Source organism: Nycticebus coucang, chromosome 4, assembly GCF_027406575.1.
Source record: "Nycticebus coucang isolate mNycCou1 chromosome 4, mNycCou1.pri, whole genome shotgun sequence".
Taxonomy (NCBI): Eukaryota; Metazoa; Chordata; class Mammalia; order Primates; family Lorisidae; genus Nycticebus; species Nycticebus coucang.
The window spans coordinates 88,572,448-88,589,464 of record NC_069783.1 but is presented as its reverse complement, the minus strand read 5'-3'; the positions used below and the strand labels follow the sequence as shown (position 1 = coordinate 88,589,464).

At 43.1% G+C, this 17,017-nt stretch overlaps 1 protein-coding gene across 1 annotated transcript in view; it reads left to right on the top strand.

Annotated features, from left to right (window-relative positions):
• MERTK (MER proto-oncogene, tyrosine kinase) overlaps positions 1–17,017 on the top strand; it is a 129,242-nt gene that overhangs the window by 44,345 nt on the left and 67,880 nt on the right. The window contains exons 5-6 of the mRNA XM_053587095.1: positions 12,495–12,581; positions 16,380–16,495. Coding sequence (XP_053443070.1) covers positions 12,495–12,581; positions 16,380–16,495 — 203 coding nt within the window. The remainder of the gene's footprint in view (positions 1–12,494; positions 12,582–16,379; positions 16,496–17,017) is intronic.

Sequence of the window (17,017 nt, the reverse complement as noted above, 5' to 3'; positions counted from 1 at the left end):
GAATAGTATTGCAAGCTATGCATATACCACAGTTTATTAATCCATTCATGGGTTGATGGGCACTTGGGTTGATTCCACATCTTGGCGATTGTGAGTTGAGCTGCAACTAACATTTTAGTGCAAAATGTCCTTACGGCGGTAAAATGATTTTTTTTTTCTTCTGGATAGATACCTATTAATGGGATTGCAGGATCAAATGGAAGGGCTACTTTTAGTTCTTTGAGGATTCTCCATACTTCTTTCCATAGAGGCTGTATTAGTTTGCAGTCCCCCCAGCAATGTAAAAGTGTTCCCTTCTCTCTGTAACTGCACCAGCATCTGAACATTCAGGAATTTGTGATATGGGCTAATCTCACTGGGGCTAGATGATAGCTTAAGGTGGTTTTGATTTGCATTTCTCTGATGATTAGAGATAATGAGCATTTTTTTCATGTGTTTGCTGGCCATTCCATTCCTCTAACTTCTTCAGAGGAGGTTCTGTTCAAGTATCTACCAGACCTGCACCTCTCACCTCAAAAGTTAACTCTTGATGGATAAAAGATTCAAATTTAAGACACAAAACAATAAAAATTCTAGAAGAAAGTGTGGGAAAAAACTCTTGATAAAATCAGCCTGGGAAAAGATTGTATGAAGAAAATCCACTTGGCAATTGCAGCAACACCAAAAATAAATGAACGAGACATGACCAAACTAAAAAGCTTCTGCACAGCTAAGGGCAGAACAACTAAAGCAAACAGAGCAGCCTTCAGAAAGGGAGAAGATATTTGCATGCCACAAATCTGATTTTTCTGTTGTAGAGACAAGGTCTTGATTTTATTGAGGTTGGTCTCAAACTCCTGAGCTCAAGTGATCCTGCCATCTTGGCCTCCCAGAGTTCTGGGATTACGGGTGTGAGCTACTGTGCCAGCCTACTTTTTTGAGACAGTCTCAAGCTGTTGTCCTGGGTAGAGTGCTATGGCATCACAGCTCACAGCAACCTCAAACTCTTGGGTGTAAGTGATTCTCTTGCCTCAGCCTCCCAAGTAGCTGGGACTAGAGGTGCCCACCACAATGCCCGGCTATTTTTTTTGTTGTAGTTGTCATTGTTGTTTGGCAGGCCTGGGCTGGGTTTGAACCTGCCAGCTCCATTGTATGTGGCTGCTGCCCTAGCCGCTGAGCTACAGGCGCTGACCCCCTACTTTCTTTAATTTGAAGTTTTTCTTTGGTAGAGAAGACAGAATTGAGTAATTTCTACCCTCGTATAATAGTATTTTTGTTTGTTTGTTTGTTTTTTGTTGTTTTTGAGTCAGAGTCTCACTGTATCGCCCTTGGTAGAGTGCCGTGGCGTCACAACTCACAGCAACCTCAAACTCTTGGGCTTAAGCCATTCTCTTGCCTCAGCCTCCCAAGTAGCTGGGACTACAGGCACCTGCCACAAGGCCCAGCTATTTATTGGTTGCAGTTGTCATTGTTGTTTTAGCAGGGCTGCGCTGCGCTCGAACCCACCACCTTCGGTGTACGTGGCCGGTGCCCTATTCACTGAGCTACGGGCACCAAGCCAAATAGTATGTTTTTTAAAATAACATTTACCGGCTGGGCTTGGTGCCTCATGCCTGTAATCCTAGCACTCTGGGAGGCCAAGGCGGGAGGATTGCTTGAGCTTGGGAATCTGAGATCAGCCTCAGTAAGAGCTAGACTCCCATCTCTACTAAAAATATAAAAAAATTAGCTGAGTGTTGTGGTAGCACCTGTAGTCCCAGCTATTCAGGAAGCTAAGGCAAGAGGATTGCTTAAGCCCAAAGTGTTTGAGGTGGCTGTGAACTATGACAATGTCATGGTACTCTCCCTAGGGTGACAGAGTTGAGAGTGTCTCAAAAAAAAAGAAACACAAAAAAACAAAAAACCCCACAACATTTACTGTGGTGATGGTTATAGAAAGCTATACATGTGATAAACTTCATACAGCTACATAGACACACACACACACACACACGCACATACACACACATGAATCCACATTTAACTGGTGAAACCCAAATAAGCTCTGTGAATGGTCCCAGTGTCAATTTTCTGGTCTTGATGGTAATGTTAACATTGGGGGAAGTAGGCTAAAAGATACGTGGAATCTCCCTGTACATTTCTTTGCAACTTTCTGTGAATCTATAATCATTTTAAAATAAAAAGTTTAAGAAACCCTTTATTTTATATATTACTATATAATATATAAAATTATTATATATTTTACTATATATTATAACTTTATGTTAAAAATAAGAATTCGGAGAAGTATTTTTCCTTCTCATTACACATTTATAAATACAAGAGAAACACTGATGTATTTCCTTTAATACTTTTCTGTAAGTATGTATGTATGTGTAGATATGTGATTTACCTTCTAATTAGAATGATAACTCTTGTGTAGATTAGTTTTAGCCTTTTCCTTTTTTTTTTTTGAGACAGAGTTTTTGTCGCCCTCGGTAGAGTGCTGTAGCATCACAGCTCACAGCAACCTCCAACTCTTGGGCTTAAGCGATTCTCTTGCCTCAGCATCCCAAGTAGCTGGGACTACAGGTGCCCGCCACAACACCCGGCTATTTTTTGTTGCAGTTGCTACTGCCGTTTTAGCTGGCCAGGGCCAAGTTTGAACCTGCCACCCTCAGGGTATGGGGCTGGCACCCTACCCACTGAGCCATAGGCACCACCCTAGTTTTGCCTTTTTAATATACAAATAATGTGTGAATACATCACCATTGTAAAACATTCAAACCATAGGGATTGATTTGCTAAAGCAAAATAAGAAAGACCCCTTTGTTGCCACATTTTCACTCCCCTGTACAGAAGAAACCAATATCCTTCATTGGTTCAGTCCTTTCCAGTTCCATTCTAATGCTGTTAGTACACCAGCACATGTCACGTACATAGAGATCACCGAGTCATGTAGAACTTTTCATGTGGGTGCCTGTGAGCCTGCCTCATTGTCTATGACAATTGCATCGTCCCTCATTAGGAAAGGGGCCTTAACTTATTTAACTACTGCCCTGTTGATGAACATTTAGGCTGTTTTAAATTTTTTTTTGCTATGAATAATGTTTATATACACACATTTGTACCCATCTGTTTTTATATTTTTCCTTGTTCAAGAATTTATATTTTTAAATTGACAAAAATTGTATTTATCATGTGCAATGTGTTGTTTTGAAATGAACTAGGTACAAGTATATGCTGTAAAATGGCTAAATCAAGCTAATTAACATATGTATTATTGCATATAGTTACGATTTTTTGTAGTAAGCCAATTTGATTTTTGTTTGTTGGGGGGTTTTTCGTTTGTTCTTTGGTTGGTTTTTCTGATTCTATTATTAGTTCCATGTCTACCGGGTATATTTGTAAAGCCAGTTCTGAATTGTTGAGTTGCTCCAGTGCCTGGAACTCCAAGTCCTTGATTAAGCATACTGCTTGAATGTATGTGTCGATGATTAAGACCCCTACCATATGTCCTTGTTTGTGTGTTTAGAAGAATAATTGGGCTCACATTTTTTCCAGGGGTATTAAATGAAAATTCTTGTGGTGGGCTACTAGGTTTAGCTGGAGTTGACGTAACAGGGTTCGAATCATTACCACTCTTTACAGGAGGCATTGGGATTATGTGATGATCTGAAAAGCTTAGCACACAGGCCCAGACAGTAAGGTAGGCCACTCCAATCACCCTTAAAAATTTGAACAGATTATACAGCCTGTTGGTCACATGAACAAGACTTATTTGTTTATTTGCATCTCATTAAATTCTTACTTGCCCTGACCCGGCTAATGAGGTTCCCTTTGGAACCTAAGGTCCAAAATGTTCATTTTTCTTGTTCTTGTTCTTTCTTTCTTTTTTTCTTTTGAGACAGAGTCTTACTCTGTCATCCTGGATAGAATGTCATGGCATCATCGTTTCTCACAGCAACCTCAAACTCTCAGACTCAAGCAATCTTCTTGCCTCAGCCTCCCAAGTAGCTGGGATTACAGGTGCCTACCACAATGTGCACCTAGTTTTTTTATTTTTGGTAGAGATGATGTCTTTCTCTTCATCAGGCTGGTCTCAATCTACCTGCCTTGACCTCCCAAAGTGGTAGTATTATAGCATGAACCAGCCCACCCAACCCCTCAAAATGTTCATTTTTCCATCCAGAGTGGATACCTCTCTGGTAAGTTTGTCTGGCTGATGAACGCGTGGAGTGGTGCTGTCTGGAGTACTACTTTCCCACTACTTTCCCACTGTACACACTCATGGATGGTGCCACATGTCATCAGAGCAATGGTTCTTCTGTGCTAATCGCTGTACCGTACCAATGTTACTTATATGTGTGGCTAAAAGTAGGGTCATCTGTATTTCTTTAGGAGAGATTTCTAAAGAGAAAGTTAAAGGACAAAATGAGCATATTTTAAATTTTGATACATTCTAATCTTCCAAAAATACCTTGTCAATTAGTCTTTTTAGTAGAATACAACAATGCATGCCTGCATTATGTATACCATCATTAACATCTTTATATTTTGCTGTTGTGACAGCAAATACTCTCATCTGTCAGAATATCTGATTTACCCTGTCAGCCTATTTCCATGGGATGAAGGCAGGAACTGAAGCTTTGCTTGGCCACATCTTGAAGGTCTAATTTAGTGCCTGGTATGTGGTAGTTGTAGAAATGATCAGCAACATTTATAAGGCACTGCCAAATGTGGGTGTACAAAATGAATTTGTTTTCCACCAGGGACCAACATGTGCCAAAGAGTAAATGATAATGGAAATTCTCACTGACAGTTTATAGATAACTTGTCAGATTCACTAGCATTTCTGGAGTGTTCAGAGACAAATGTGTGTGTAAATGGAGAACTCATTTAAACTACTGAATTGAAATTCTACACCTACTTTCTAAATGAATATATAGTCCACTGCATTGCTCAAGCAGTTTTCTTATTTGTGAAGGGATTGAACAGCAAGGCTGCTGACTTAGTGTTTTTAGCAACTGTACTATGTGTGTGTATATATATATATATATATTTTTTTTTTTAGGTTCACCATTTCAGGTATTAATGTAGGTAATTTCTTTCTCTCTTTTTTTTTTTTTTTTTGGCCGGGGCTGGGTTTGAACCCGCCACCTCCAGTATACGGGGCCGGCGCCCTACTCACTGAGCCACAGGCGCCGCCCCTGTACTATGTATTTATTATACACCTTTTTGATAGGGGAGATGGTGTAGCTGGCACTGCACAGAGAAGCAAAGGCCTGGGCATGTAATATATTCAAGCCAGAAACCAAAACTTACCCAGATCTTCTCTCTTGCCTCTCAAATGATCAGTTACCAAGATCTGTACAGTATCCATCAGTTGTGCTTATTTCTTCCTCTGCCACTGTTGTGGCCTTAATTCAGGCTTTACTGGTTCATCACCAGGACCATTGCCGTCACCTCTTAACTATGGTCCTGGATTTCTTGTGCTTCCCAACCCCTTCTCCCCTACATAGCAACTAGTCATTCTCCACTCACCAGTAGAGAGGTTCTTCTAAAATACAGAACTTAGCCTGGGGTGCAGTGGTTCACACTTGTAATCCTAGCACTTTGGGAGGCCAAGATAGGAGTTTGGGACCGAGCTGAGCAAGAGCAAGACCTTGTCTCTACTAAAAATAGAAAAACTAGCTGGAGTTGTGGTGGACGCCTGTAGCCCCAGCTACTCGGGAATCTGAGGAAGGAAGATCACTTGAGCCCAGGAGTTTGAGGTTGCTGTGAGATAAGATGATGCCACAACACTCTACCTCAGACAATAGAGTGAGACTCTGTCTCAAAAAATAAAAAAAATTGAAAAATTTTAAAATTAAAAAAAAATAGAAAATAAATAAAATACAGAGCTTATCATTCTTGGCATGACTTTTACCCTGAAGTCTACGACGTGTCAGGACTTCTCCTTCCCCTTCCCAGGGTCTCCTCCTGCCCCACCTTCCAAAGCACCTGCTCGTGAGCCCTAAAGTGCTTCTGGCAGGGCCTGGGATGCTCACTTACTTCTTGCTAGGCTGCCTTTTCTCCTTGTCCATCTAGTAAACCCCTGTTTGTCTTCTGATACTCCATCCATGGCTTTTCTCTGAAAAGCTCCATTGTCTGTATACTCATAATGCTGCTTCCTGAACACTGTACCTCCTGTCACACTGAATCATAACCATCTGCTTGTCAGACCTACAAATAACAAGATTAATTACTAATCCAGAGAATACTGTGTATGAATTATTAATCATACATAGTATACATACATAGCATAGTGCCTGGCACATAAGAACTATGTGAATGAATGAATGAACTAATGAACAGATGAATGAATTACTAACAGTCCCCAAGTCTTAGGTCTCTTTACTGGTGCAAAGGGACAGAGTGATAATGAAGTAACTTGTATTTGTGAAGTTATTTTTTGCATTTAAATTCTTTGTCATCTCTTTTCTCATTCATGTCTCTAGCTAGTACTGTAAAATTAGTAAAACAGGATTTTTTTTTTTTTTTTTTTGCAGTTTTTGGCCGGGGCTGGGTTTGAACCCGCCACCTCCGGGATACGGAGCCGGCGCCCTACTCCGTTGAGCCACAGGCGCTGCCCCTAAAATGGGATTTTTGATATCCATTTTGCAGACCCTAAGGGCTTAAAGAAGTCCAGGAAGGAAGGGTGTGGAGCCCAGGGTGCTGACCATAGGAGCCCAGGGTGCTGACCCAGCTTGTGCTGGGCTTATGGGATCTGCTATCAAGTCAGCTACTTACTGACTGTTCCGAAGCATTTCATTACTTATTTATTTATTTATTTACTTAGAGACAGAATCTCACTCTGTTGCCCTTGGTAGAGTGCTGTGATGTCATAGCTCACAGCAACATCAAACTCTTGGGCTCAAGTGATCCTCTTATCTCAGGCTCCCAAGTAGCTGGGACCACAGGCGCCCACCACAACGCCTGGGTAATTTTTCTATTTTTGGTAGCGATGAGGTCTCACTCTTGCTGAGGCTGGTCTCCAATTCCTGAGCTCAAGGGATCTACCCAATTTGGCCTCCCAGAGTGCTAGGATTACAGGCGTAAGCATTTGAATTCTGAAACATTATGAGAGAACGACATAAAACTTATTCTTAATTAAATCTGTTTTTAATTTTGAGGAAGCTTTGGTTTGATACTTAAGGCCTTCCCCATAGTTGATGTCTGGCGAACCAGGTGCTGAGGCCGTTCTCTCCTGAGATCCCTTAGAGGGGGCTTTGCGAAGCTGCCCATCGCACACTGCTGTAAGCAGTGAGTGTTCTCAGGGAGACACCGTTCTGTCTTTCAATTGGCCTTGAAGTAAACTTTTCCGATCCCTTCTACTGAGGGAATGCTAAGCAGGGAAGTGGTTTAAGTAGCCAATTGTTTGGACCTCTTTGAGCAATCCTATTTATGAATAGGAAGGCCATATGTTTCTTCCCTCTTGTTAGAAGTTTGAATTTTTTCCTTTATGATGTAAGAGCTTTCTTTAAGAGACATGAGCAAAGAAGCACATTATTCTGAGTGAACAAAGCCAGTCTCAAAGGTTAATTCGTGTATGATTCCATTTAGATAACATTCTCAAAATGACAAAATTATAGTGATGGAGAACACAAAACTCCTGTCTAGAGGTTACGTTTGGGGATAGGGTGTTCCTGCAGGAAGTAACATGAAGGAGCTTCTGATGATGCGGAACGGTTCTGTAGCCATAGGTCTGTACACAGAGGGATATACTCCTCCCTCCCCAAAGTAAAACAAAACAAAAACTGGCAAAATCTGAATAATAGTCTGCATTTTGGTTAATAGTATTTTACCAAAGTCACTTCCTGATTTTGATCATTATACTATGATTATGTAAGATTTTATTGGGCAGAGGGTGTACCGGAATTCTGCTATTTTTGCAACTTCTTGTGAATCTAAAATTATTTCAAAATAAAAAGGTTTTTTTTTTTTTTTTTAAAGAAGCACTTTAGCATGGGTAAATCAAATCCTGAAATAAAGAGTGGAACCCCAAAGAGCTTTGCTTCATGATGCTTACTGGTGGAACACATTAGTGGTTGAGGTCTCTATCTTTGCCTGTAGACTAATGCCACTTAAGTATTGTGTGTCCCTGGGCAAGTAATCCAACTTCTTTATATAAAATAGGAGTAACACCATGTCTACTTTTTAAAACATTTATGAGGATTCAGTGAAATAATGATTTTAATGTCCTTGATACAGGGACAGCCTATAGCATTATTTTTTTTTGAGACAGAGTCTCAAGCTGTCACCCTGGGTAGAGTGCTGTGGCGTCACAGCTCACAGCAACCTCAAACTCTTGGGCTTCAGCGATTCTCTTGCCTCAGCCTCCCAAGTAGCTGGGATTACAGGTGCCTGCCACAATGCCTGACTATTTTTTTGTTGTTTCAGTTGTCATTGTTGTTTAGCTGGCCTGGGCTGGGCTCAAACCTGTCAGCCTGGGTGTATGTGACCGGCGCCCTACCCACTGAGCTACAAGCACTGCCAATTTTTGTGTGTGTGTTTTTTTTTTTTGTTTTGTTTCGTTTTTGTGGTTTTTGGCCAGGGCTGGGTTTGAACCTACCACCTCTGGCATATGGGACCGGTGCCCTACTCCTTGAGCCACAGGCGCCATCCCTTTTGTGTTATTTTTATATGCAATAATTATTAACTCACTGTCTTTGTGTGTGTGTGAGAGACAAAGTTTCACCCCGTTGCCCTAGGCTAGAGTGCCATGGTGTCAGCCTAGCTCATAGCAACCTCTAACTCCTGGGTTCAAGTGATCCTCCTGCTTCGGTGCCCTGAGTAGCTGGGACTATAGGCACAATGCCCAGCTAATTTTTTCTATTTTTAGTAGAAAAACTCACTCTTGCTCAGTTGGCTGGTCTCCAACTCCTAACCTCAAGAGATCCTCCCATCTTGGCCTCTCAGAGCGCTAGGATTATAGGTGTGAGCCACCTCACCCTGCCTACTCAGTGTCAATTTTGATATGCCTTTCTATTCACAGTGGTGGACTGGTTTTTATTTTGAACACTTATTTCATATTTAAATCCTCATCTAGGAAACAACTAAGCTAGCTTTTGTTTTAGTTGGATATAGTAGTTAATATTCTTACAATAATAGTATAACTACAATTTATATAAATCAGTTCATAATTATCACAGTGTTCTCCGAAGGTTTACTTTGAATCTCATAGTAAGAGATTCTGTGATGGTTAGGTATTTTTTTACACATTAGGGAAAAAAATGGAAGTATTAAGAGACCTGCTTTCTTAAGGTCTATTCTGTACATGGAAGCTGGAGCAATCATGATAAACACAAGTTGGACCATGTCAGTTCTCTGCTCAAAGCTCCAGGTCTCCTGCCCGCTCAGGAAAAGGCAAAGGATTGTTTATCTAGTTTATATGCAGGATTGCTTAATCCTGAACTCAAAGAATTAGTCTGACTGTGCTCTTAGAAGTTGCTTCCTCGGCAATTTCGATTGTCCGTCCCTCAAGGGAACATCCTGTTACTGAATGTTCCATAAAAATATCTTTCAGACCAGTGCCATAGGCAATCTGTTTTTCCGCCCAGCAGAAGACCAAGCAAGAGGGGCGTGAACCATCATAATGGAGTTAGTTGAAAAGGAGAATTCATTGTAGGGGGAACCCGCTGGAAGAGAAAGCAGATCAAGTACAGGAGTCTGTGGGCTGTGGTGCCCAGGGACCTTCAGCGTAGAGTGGGTGGGAGGGTGGAGAGGGAGGAGAATTTTTCCCCCGGAAAGCCACAAGGGCTTGGGCTATAAAACTCCAAGGTCTATTCCAGTCTGGTGGAATAGTCTCCCCACAGAGGGAGAATAGGCCTAGTGCACATTCGCTGCTATAGTCAATCCAGACTTATATGTAAGTCTACGATTTTAGCGCTATTAAACAAAGAAAGCTTAACTAACTGAACAAATTAAGTAAAGATGACTGTATTTGGTCTTAGGTACCATCTAGTTTTGGAGGATGTTAACTTTGGTTTGAACCAGTTTACACTTCTCTCTGCTGGCATCTGTTTGGCCTGTGCACACCAGCCCCCCCACCACACAGAGAACTGCTGTAACAGGTTGTTTGGAGGCTGCAAGGCAGTTCTGACTTGCTGTCCAAGTCTTGTGCCAGGACATTTGCTATACATTGTTTCCCTGACCTTATGTGCACTTTGAAAAGAAACACACAGGAAGAATGACTTCCTGCCTGACCTAAATCCCGTCCCAGGGTAATGAGTTTCACTTTCAGCACTGATAAAAGTGAAGGACTGAAGACCAGTCAGCCTAAATTGTCCTCCTGTGGGATCCGTAACTAGATAATGGCTCTCAATGAAATAAAACTCCTGTTTAACACAGAGCTGGCTCTTCCCCTTGTGACCAGATTGAAATGTGATTTTGTAGTTTGTACTCAATTGTTTCCTAAGAGTTTTGAAGCCTGTGCGGCCAGCTCTGACCTTCTAGCTCGACAGGTAGCACAGACGGCAGCACCAATAAAATGTCAGTTTTAGGCATTTACCAGGCAGCCACCAGGCCTTCCTCAGTGCTGTCTGAGCCCCAACCTGTGAAGAGACGGTGGCTGTTAACAATTACTATCCCAGGCCTCGAGCACCTGTGCCTGGGCTCACTACAGGGCTCATGACAGGCCCAGATGGGAAGGGCACGAATCCTCCTTCATATTGTCCTCCACCGGTGCCTGTCCCCAGGGCCAGTGCAGTTGCCGTGCGGGTGGTCTGTGTGCAGGAACCTGTCTCCTCTTTTGACCACTCTGTTCAGTTATGTTGTCCTTCCTGCAACCAGGTGATCGTGGCTCAGCTGTCCTGTAATACCATTGCTCTGACCTGGCTGTCCTGGGGGAGCCTGTGCCTGCTGGGGAACACAGCAGGCTGCTGCTTCACCCTCTTCTGCATGGATACCCTGCAGGACATGGACTGCTATTGTCCCAGCTGCTAAGCTCTTCTGGGCGTCTCCAAGCGTCTGTAGGATTCAGGCAGGCGTGGAGGGAGCTGCGTGCTGCAGGATGGCCCTCCTGACTCTTGTGCAGCCCCACCCCTGGTGGAGGTTCTGCTCTAGTGCTCTCACCTCTTCAGGGGGCCTCCCCTTGAGAGCTGGTTCAAGGGTCCCCTGCCTACCCATGACCCTGAGTCATCCCATCTGACTGTGATTTGTCATTTGCTATTGGTTGTGTCCTTTTCCTGCCTCAGGTGGCCTTTCTGTTGGTCTCAAAATAAGAAGCCACAGGCTGCCTTATCGTTATTATTTTTAGACTAGTCAAGTGAAGCAGTGGGAGTGGAGAAGGAACAAAGGAATCTGTAAGTGGTTGTGATCAATGAGTTGTAAACACCACCATGCTCAGACCAGCCAGGTTGTCTTATTTTTAAGGTCTGAACCAACCTTTGGTGCCAACCATCTTATCCACCTGTTCCCACTCTAAGGACAAAAATCTTGCCTTGTAGACCTTATGGCTTGGCTTTTAGATTCTGTAATTATAGACTTCATTAGCACATGCAAATTACTTTAAGTACAAAGAGAGGCTATTAACACCCACTAGACACATATCTGTAAGGTCACCAATGTGTGCTGGGTTTTGTTATCCGTCTGCCTCCCCTACTTCTTTGTGCCAGATCCTCAGCACCACTTTCCATGAAGGATTTTTTTTCTCTATAGGATTATTTCATTAATAGTTCTTGTGACTTCTAGAGCAAACAGTCTCATTTTTGTCACCCTCAGTAGAGTACTGTAGCATCATAGCTCACAGCAACCTCAGACTCTTGGGTTCAAGCAATCCTCTTGCCTCGGGCTCCTGAGTAGGTGGGACTAGAGGCCTGTGCCACTACATGCAGCTAGTTTTTCTATTTTTAGTAGAGACGGGGTCTCACTCTGAGGTTGGGCTTGAACTCCTGAGCTTAAGCAATCCACCTACCTCAGCCTCCCAGAGGGCTAGAATTACAACCTTAAGCCACCACACCCGGTCAAGCAAAGACTTTCAAACACACACGTGCATGCCATTAGAAGAAAATTATCAGGGCAGTAGCAATCATAATGGAAAATCCCTAGCTGCTGGGAAGAGTGGTTTCAGTGGGCAACGTTGGTGCCAAGATATTCAGGGTATTTCAAATGACATTCTTTGGAACTGTTTGAATTATGAAGAATTTTATAATGCAGACCTCAAAATGTGTGAGAGGTTACATATAATTTTTAAAAATTCTTTGGGAGGAATACAAGCAAAAAATGTAAAAGATTCCCGAGGTAGGGTATTCACAGGTATTCTTTTACAGATGTGAAATAAATATTCCTTTTGGGCCCACAGCTGCCTTGCCCTTAGTATCTAGAATTTACTTCTATGTCTGTTTTTCTGTAGCTAACATCCTGCTTAAGTTAACTTGCCTTTATGACTCGAAGGAATGAACCAGGTCATAAGCGAACACTGGGACAGCCATAGGATTCCGGTAAGCAGCAGCCTGCTTCTCTGCTGCTGGTCTCATGGTCTCTTTCCCTTCCAGGTCTAACAGAGATGGCAGTCTTCAGCTGTGAGGCCCACAATGACAAAGGGCTGACCGTGTCCAAGGGTGTGCAAATCAACATCAAAGGTAAGTGACAAGGCCAGTGTGTTCTTGAGAGTGTTCTGGGAGCCGGTGGGGTCACACACAGTGTGAGCTCTGCGGCCGGCTGCCTGGGTTTGAATCCTGGCTTTCCTTCTGACACTGTTTGTGACTTTGGACAAGTTACTTCCCCTATTTGGTTTTCAGTGTTCCCATCTGGAAAATGGGGATAATTACAGAAGCTATCTATTTTTGAGGCTTAATGATACAAATACAAGTCAAAGCACTTGCAACAGTGCCTGGCGCATAGTCTTTGAAAACATTCACTAGGTTATTTCTGCTAAATCCAAGAAGAAAAGTAAGCTAGCTTGGATTATGATTATATTATCTCTAATTTTCACTTTTCCCTCTTCCACCCTGAACGAGTCCTCCTTGACCCTTGAAGAACTGTGAAGACGGGGAGGTGGGGGGGGTGGGGGGTGGCTTGGGGCATGATCTAGGGAATGGGCCCTGTCCTTCCCAGGTCAGCTCCTGACTCAGAGGGAGGAGCAAAGAACAGGTCAGAGTCACTCTTCCTGAGCCCAGCGCATCTATCCCTCTGTCTCCTAATCTCTCTCTTCCTCTTGCTTCCTCTGAGCTCGGATTTCACTCTCGCTGAGTGTGCTTGGCAGTGAAAGACAGTAACAGAATTAAAGGCACGTGTCTGAAGGTCCCCCAGTAAGTAGAGATGTTTTAATGTTAATCCATCAACCTTATCCTCCTCCTATGTGATCAAACATGTTTAAACCTAAAATTTGAAAAGAAAAGGGAAAACCCACAAGTAAATATTGTCCCTTAATCTCTTTTTAAATAATCTTCTTACTGTCTCATAGAAATTCAAGCAAATTTTATGTTTTTCTATTTGATCTTAATTTAGATATTAAGAAGTAGCTATCACACTCATATTCTTTTCATCTTATTTAGGGAAACAACATAAGGAAACAGCAGAGCATCATATTTAATAGTGAATTAAGGGATGGGTATATACATAAATAGATTCAAAATTATAAAAGGTACTCTTTTTAGTTTCAGCAAATCAACTGCATGAAGGCTATGGATGGGATTTTCTAAATGTTCGCTAGAAAGAGAAAATTAGCAAACTAAAAGTTATTACTGGAGGAAGTGTATAACTTCCTTCATTACAAGTCCCATCATTACACTTTTCAAAAGGTATGCTGGGAATTTCAGAAATTCAGGAGCAGGTATAAATTTGTAAAGACGTTTTCTTTTTTGGCTGGGGTTGGGTTTGAACCCACTACCTCTGGTATATGGGGCTGGTGGCCTACTCCTTTGAGCTAGATGTTTTCATAAAGCATAAACTTCTTAAAATTTGAAAATGCATAAAATGAGAAGCCCTCCTGTAAATTCCTGCCTCATACGGAATCTCAGCTAAGATTTTATTTTATTAAATCCTAATTCCAAAATTTATGTTTTTGGCTTTCATATATTGTAAAATTTAAATTTATGCCAAAGCAACCAAGAAAAAAAAGCTCAAGTAATGTTAAAAAAAAAACAACCAAGGGCGACGCCTGTGGCTCAGTGAGTAGGGCGCCGGCCCCATATGCCGAGGGTGGCGGGTTCAAACCCAGCCCCAGCCAAACTGCAACAACAACAACAAAAAATACCCGGGTGTTGTGGCGGGCGCCTGTAGTCCCAGCTGCTCGGGAGGCTGAGGCAAGAGAATTGCGTAAGCCCAAGAGTTAAGAGGTTGCTGTGAGCCGTGTGACGCCACGGCACTCTACCCGAGGGCGGTACAGTGAGACTCTGTCTCTACAAAAAAAAAAAAAAAAAACAACCAAGATTCCTTTCTTCAAAACTATTATTACTATTTACGTGTGGTCAAATTTTGATAGGGTAAGGCAGATATTTTAGGGTAGTTCTTCATACTGTCTCCTTAGGGGAGTTGTGGGAGGTAGATAGGTTGACTTCTCAGCTCGGTGCTCTGCCTCAGTCCTGGGATATCCAGGGGAACCTTCAGCAGAAGGACAATCCCTGGGGGTTTGTCAAAACCAGAGAAGATGAATAGAACCCAGAGGTGCCTGGACAGGCTGGACTAGGCCTATGCCTTGGAGACGTTCAGACAGGAGGAATTAAATTCTTTGAACTTTTAATATGTAGTTAGATTAGGAAACCTGGTTTACCTCCCCTGCAGGGATAAAACTAGCTTCTCCCTCCCACTTTCAAAATAAAGACCTCTGGCTGTTGAGTCTGTCACCAACACCCTGCTGTTTACCCAGTGTCTCTGTCTCTCTCTGTCTCTCTCTCCCCAATCTTCCTGAGGACTTGGAATTCTTTCAACCCTATTTTTTGACATTTTTTATATTTTATATATGCACCTTTGTTGGAAATCAATAAAAGCCTTATGAAGAGGCCAGAGAAGGGCTGCATTTTCTTGGTTTACTCAGCCTGAGTTAATGTAAGCCTTCTCTAGGCATTCTCAGACATTATGCTTTAAACTGGAGTGAATCATTTATTTTCAGCAATGTTTTCCCAACTGGCTTTGGAACCAGCTGGGGGGTTCACGTGCAAAGACCCCTGACAGGGAGTGAGTCCATCACTGCACTGGTGCTTCCCCACTCACCCAGCTGTGTGTCTACTAGTAAAATCAAAACTCCTGAATCATGTGGTGTGCAGTGCGCACTTGGGGTGGTCCCAGCCCACCTGCCTCCTCTCCTGCTCATTTTGTCATTCCCTGCTCCACTCCCACCCCTACCTGAACACTCAAGAGCAGAGCTCCCTGGAGCAGTGCTGTCACTGTCCCCATGTAGAGAGGACATGTAACTGTTCCCAGAGCCACATAGTCGGTCAGGTGTCATGAGGCTCTGGTCCCTGCTGGTGCTCACACCCTTCTACTTGCTGTCTGCTGCTGTAGGCCTCTCACGTCCTGTTGAGAGACATAAGCTCTGGGGTCAGGCAGACCTGAATTCAGGTCTCTGTTTTACTGCTTACAACCTTTCTGTGACCTTGGGCAAGCTTTTAACTTCTCTGATCCTCAATTTCTTCATCTCTAAATGGGGATTGTGAGACTAGCTCTCTAATAGCGTCTAGTAATGATCAAAGGAAGGAGCCCATAAAATGCCTGACACATAGTAAGTGCACAAAAATACCAGCCATCAGTTTTGATTATGAGTGCAATTATTCAGAATTCAATTTAGCACAAAGAAAGATCCCCCACCTTCAGATCCTCTTCAGGTTCTAATGGCAATAGAACCTAATTTTCCCACATGCAGCCAAGGTCATTATGTGCTTGTTATTGTACACACCTACACCCCAGATGCAGTTTGCTCTTTTGCTTGAACTGACTCTTAACCTATTTCCTTGGTCTAGAAAGCCCCGCCCATTTCCCCCCACCCCCACCCCACAAGCTCATGTGGCACCCTCCTCTTCTGGGCACAGGGTGCTACTGTCGTTGGTTAATGTGGGTCTCTCCCACGAGGGCAGGACTGTGACTCTTCGTCCCTGTTCAATCCACTCATACCTAGCCAGGTGGCTGCACACTGTAGGGTCTTAAACATGTGCACAATGAAGAACACAAAAGTCTCCACGTACTTTTCCAGCTAAAAGGTCTCCTTGTTTCATCAATCAGCAGGAAAGTGGGTCCGTGTTCCATTTCTCTGGTCCATCAGTGGAAGACTTCTCTGCAGGCTAATACGATTACCCTCAAGCTAGTGTGGCTCCTCTTAAAAACATGCGTTTCCTTTTGTTAATCTCAAGAAAGTAAAACAAGCTTAATGCGTTTGTTTGATAGCTGTCGGCTCCTCTGGTCTCTAATTGCGTTTGTGTGTACGTATCTTTGCTTTTCTGTAGCAATTCCCTCCCCACCAACTGAAGTCTACGTCCACAACAGTACAGCCCACAGCATTCTGATCTCCTGGGTCCCGGGTTTTGATGGATACTCCCCACTCAGGAATTGCAACATTCAGGTAAATCTCCAGGATGAAGAGGAGAGTGGTGGTTTGGTGCTCCATGGGTCTTTGGATTTTTCTTCCTCCCGAGGATGGGCACAAAGGACATTTCTCCATCTTTGCTCAAAATCCCCTGGCCTTCTGCCTTCTCAGTGTCCACTTCGCATACACCATTCTGTGCCCAAGCTCTGTCCACGATGCCGCTTCCTTCCCATGCATGGTCCAGGGCCCAACCAGAAGAGAAACATATTTCCAAAGGAGAACACCATAAGACCAGGGAGAATTAATTTTAAGGTGCAAAAATAATATCACCAAATGAGGGCTGCCTGTGACCAGGAGTTAGGAAGGCAGGCACTCTTCAGTGTGGCTCCTTCTGGGCTGGTGGCAGTAAGGGACAGAAGGGCCAGCACAAGGTAGGTCATCTGCACTGTTGAATGTAACACCTTTGCCAGCAGTGAGCATCTCCTGAGGGAACCTGAACCTGGGGATTACAGACTTTGTAGAGTCTTCACCCATTTTTAACCACTGTCTAAAATTGGT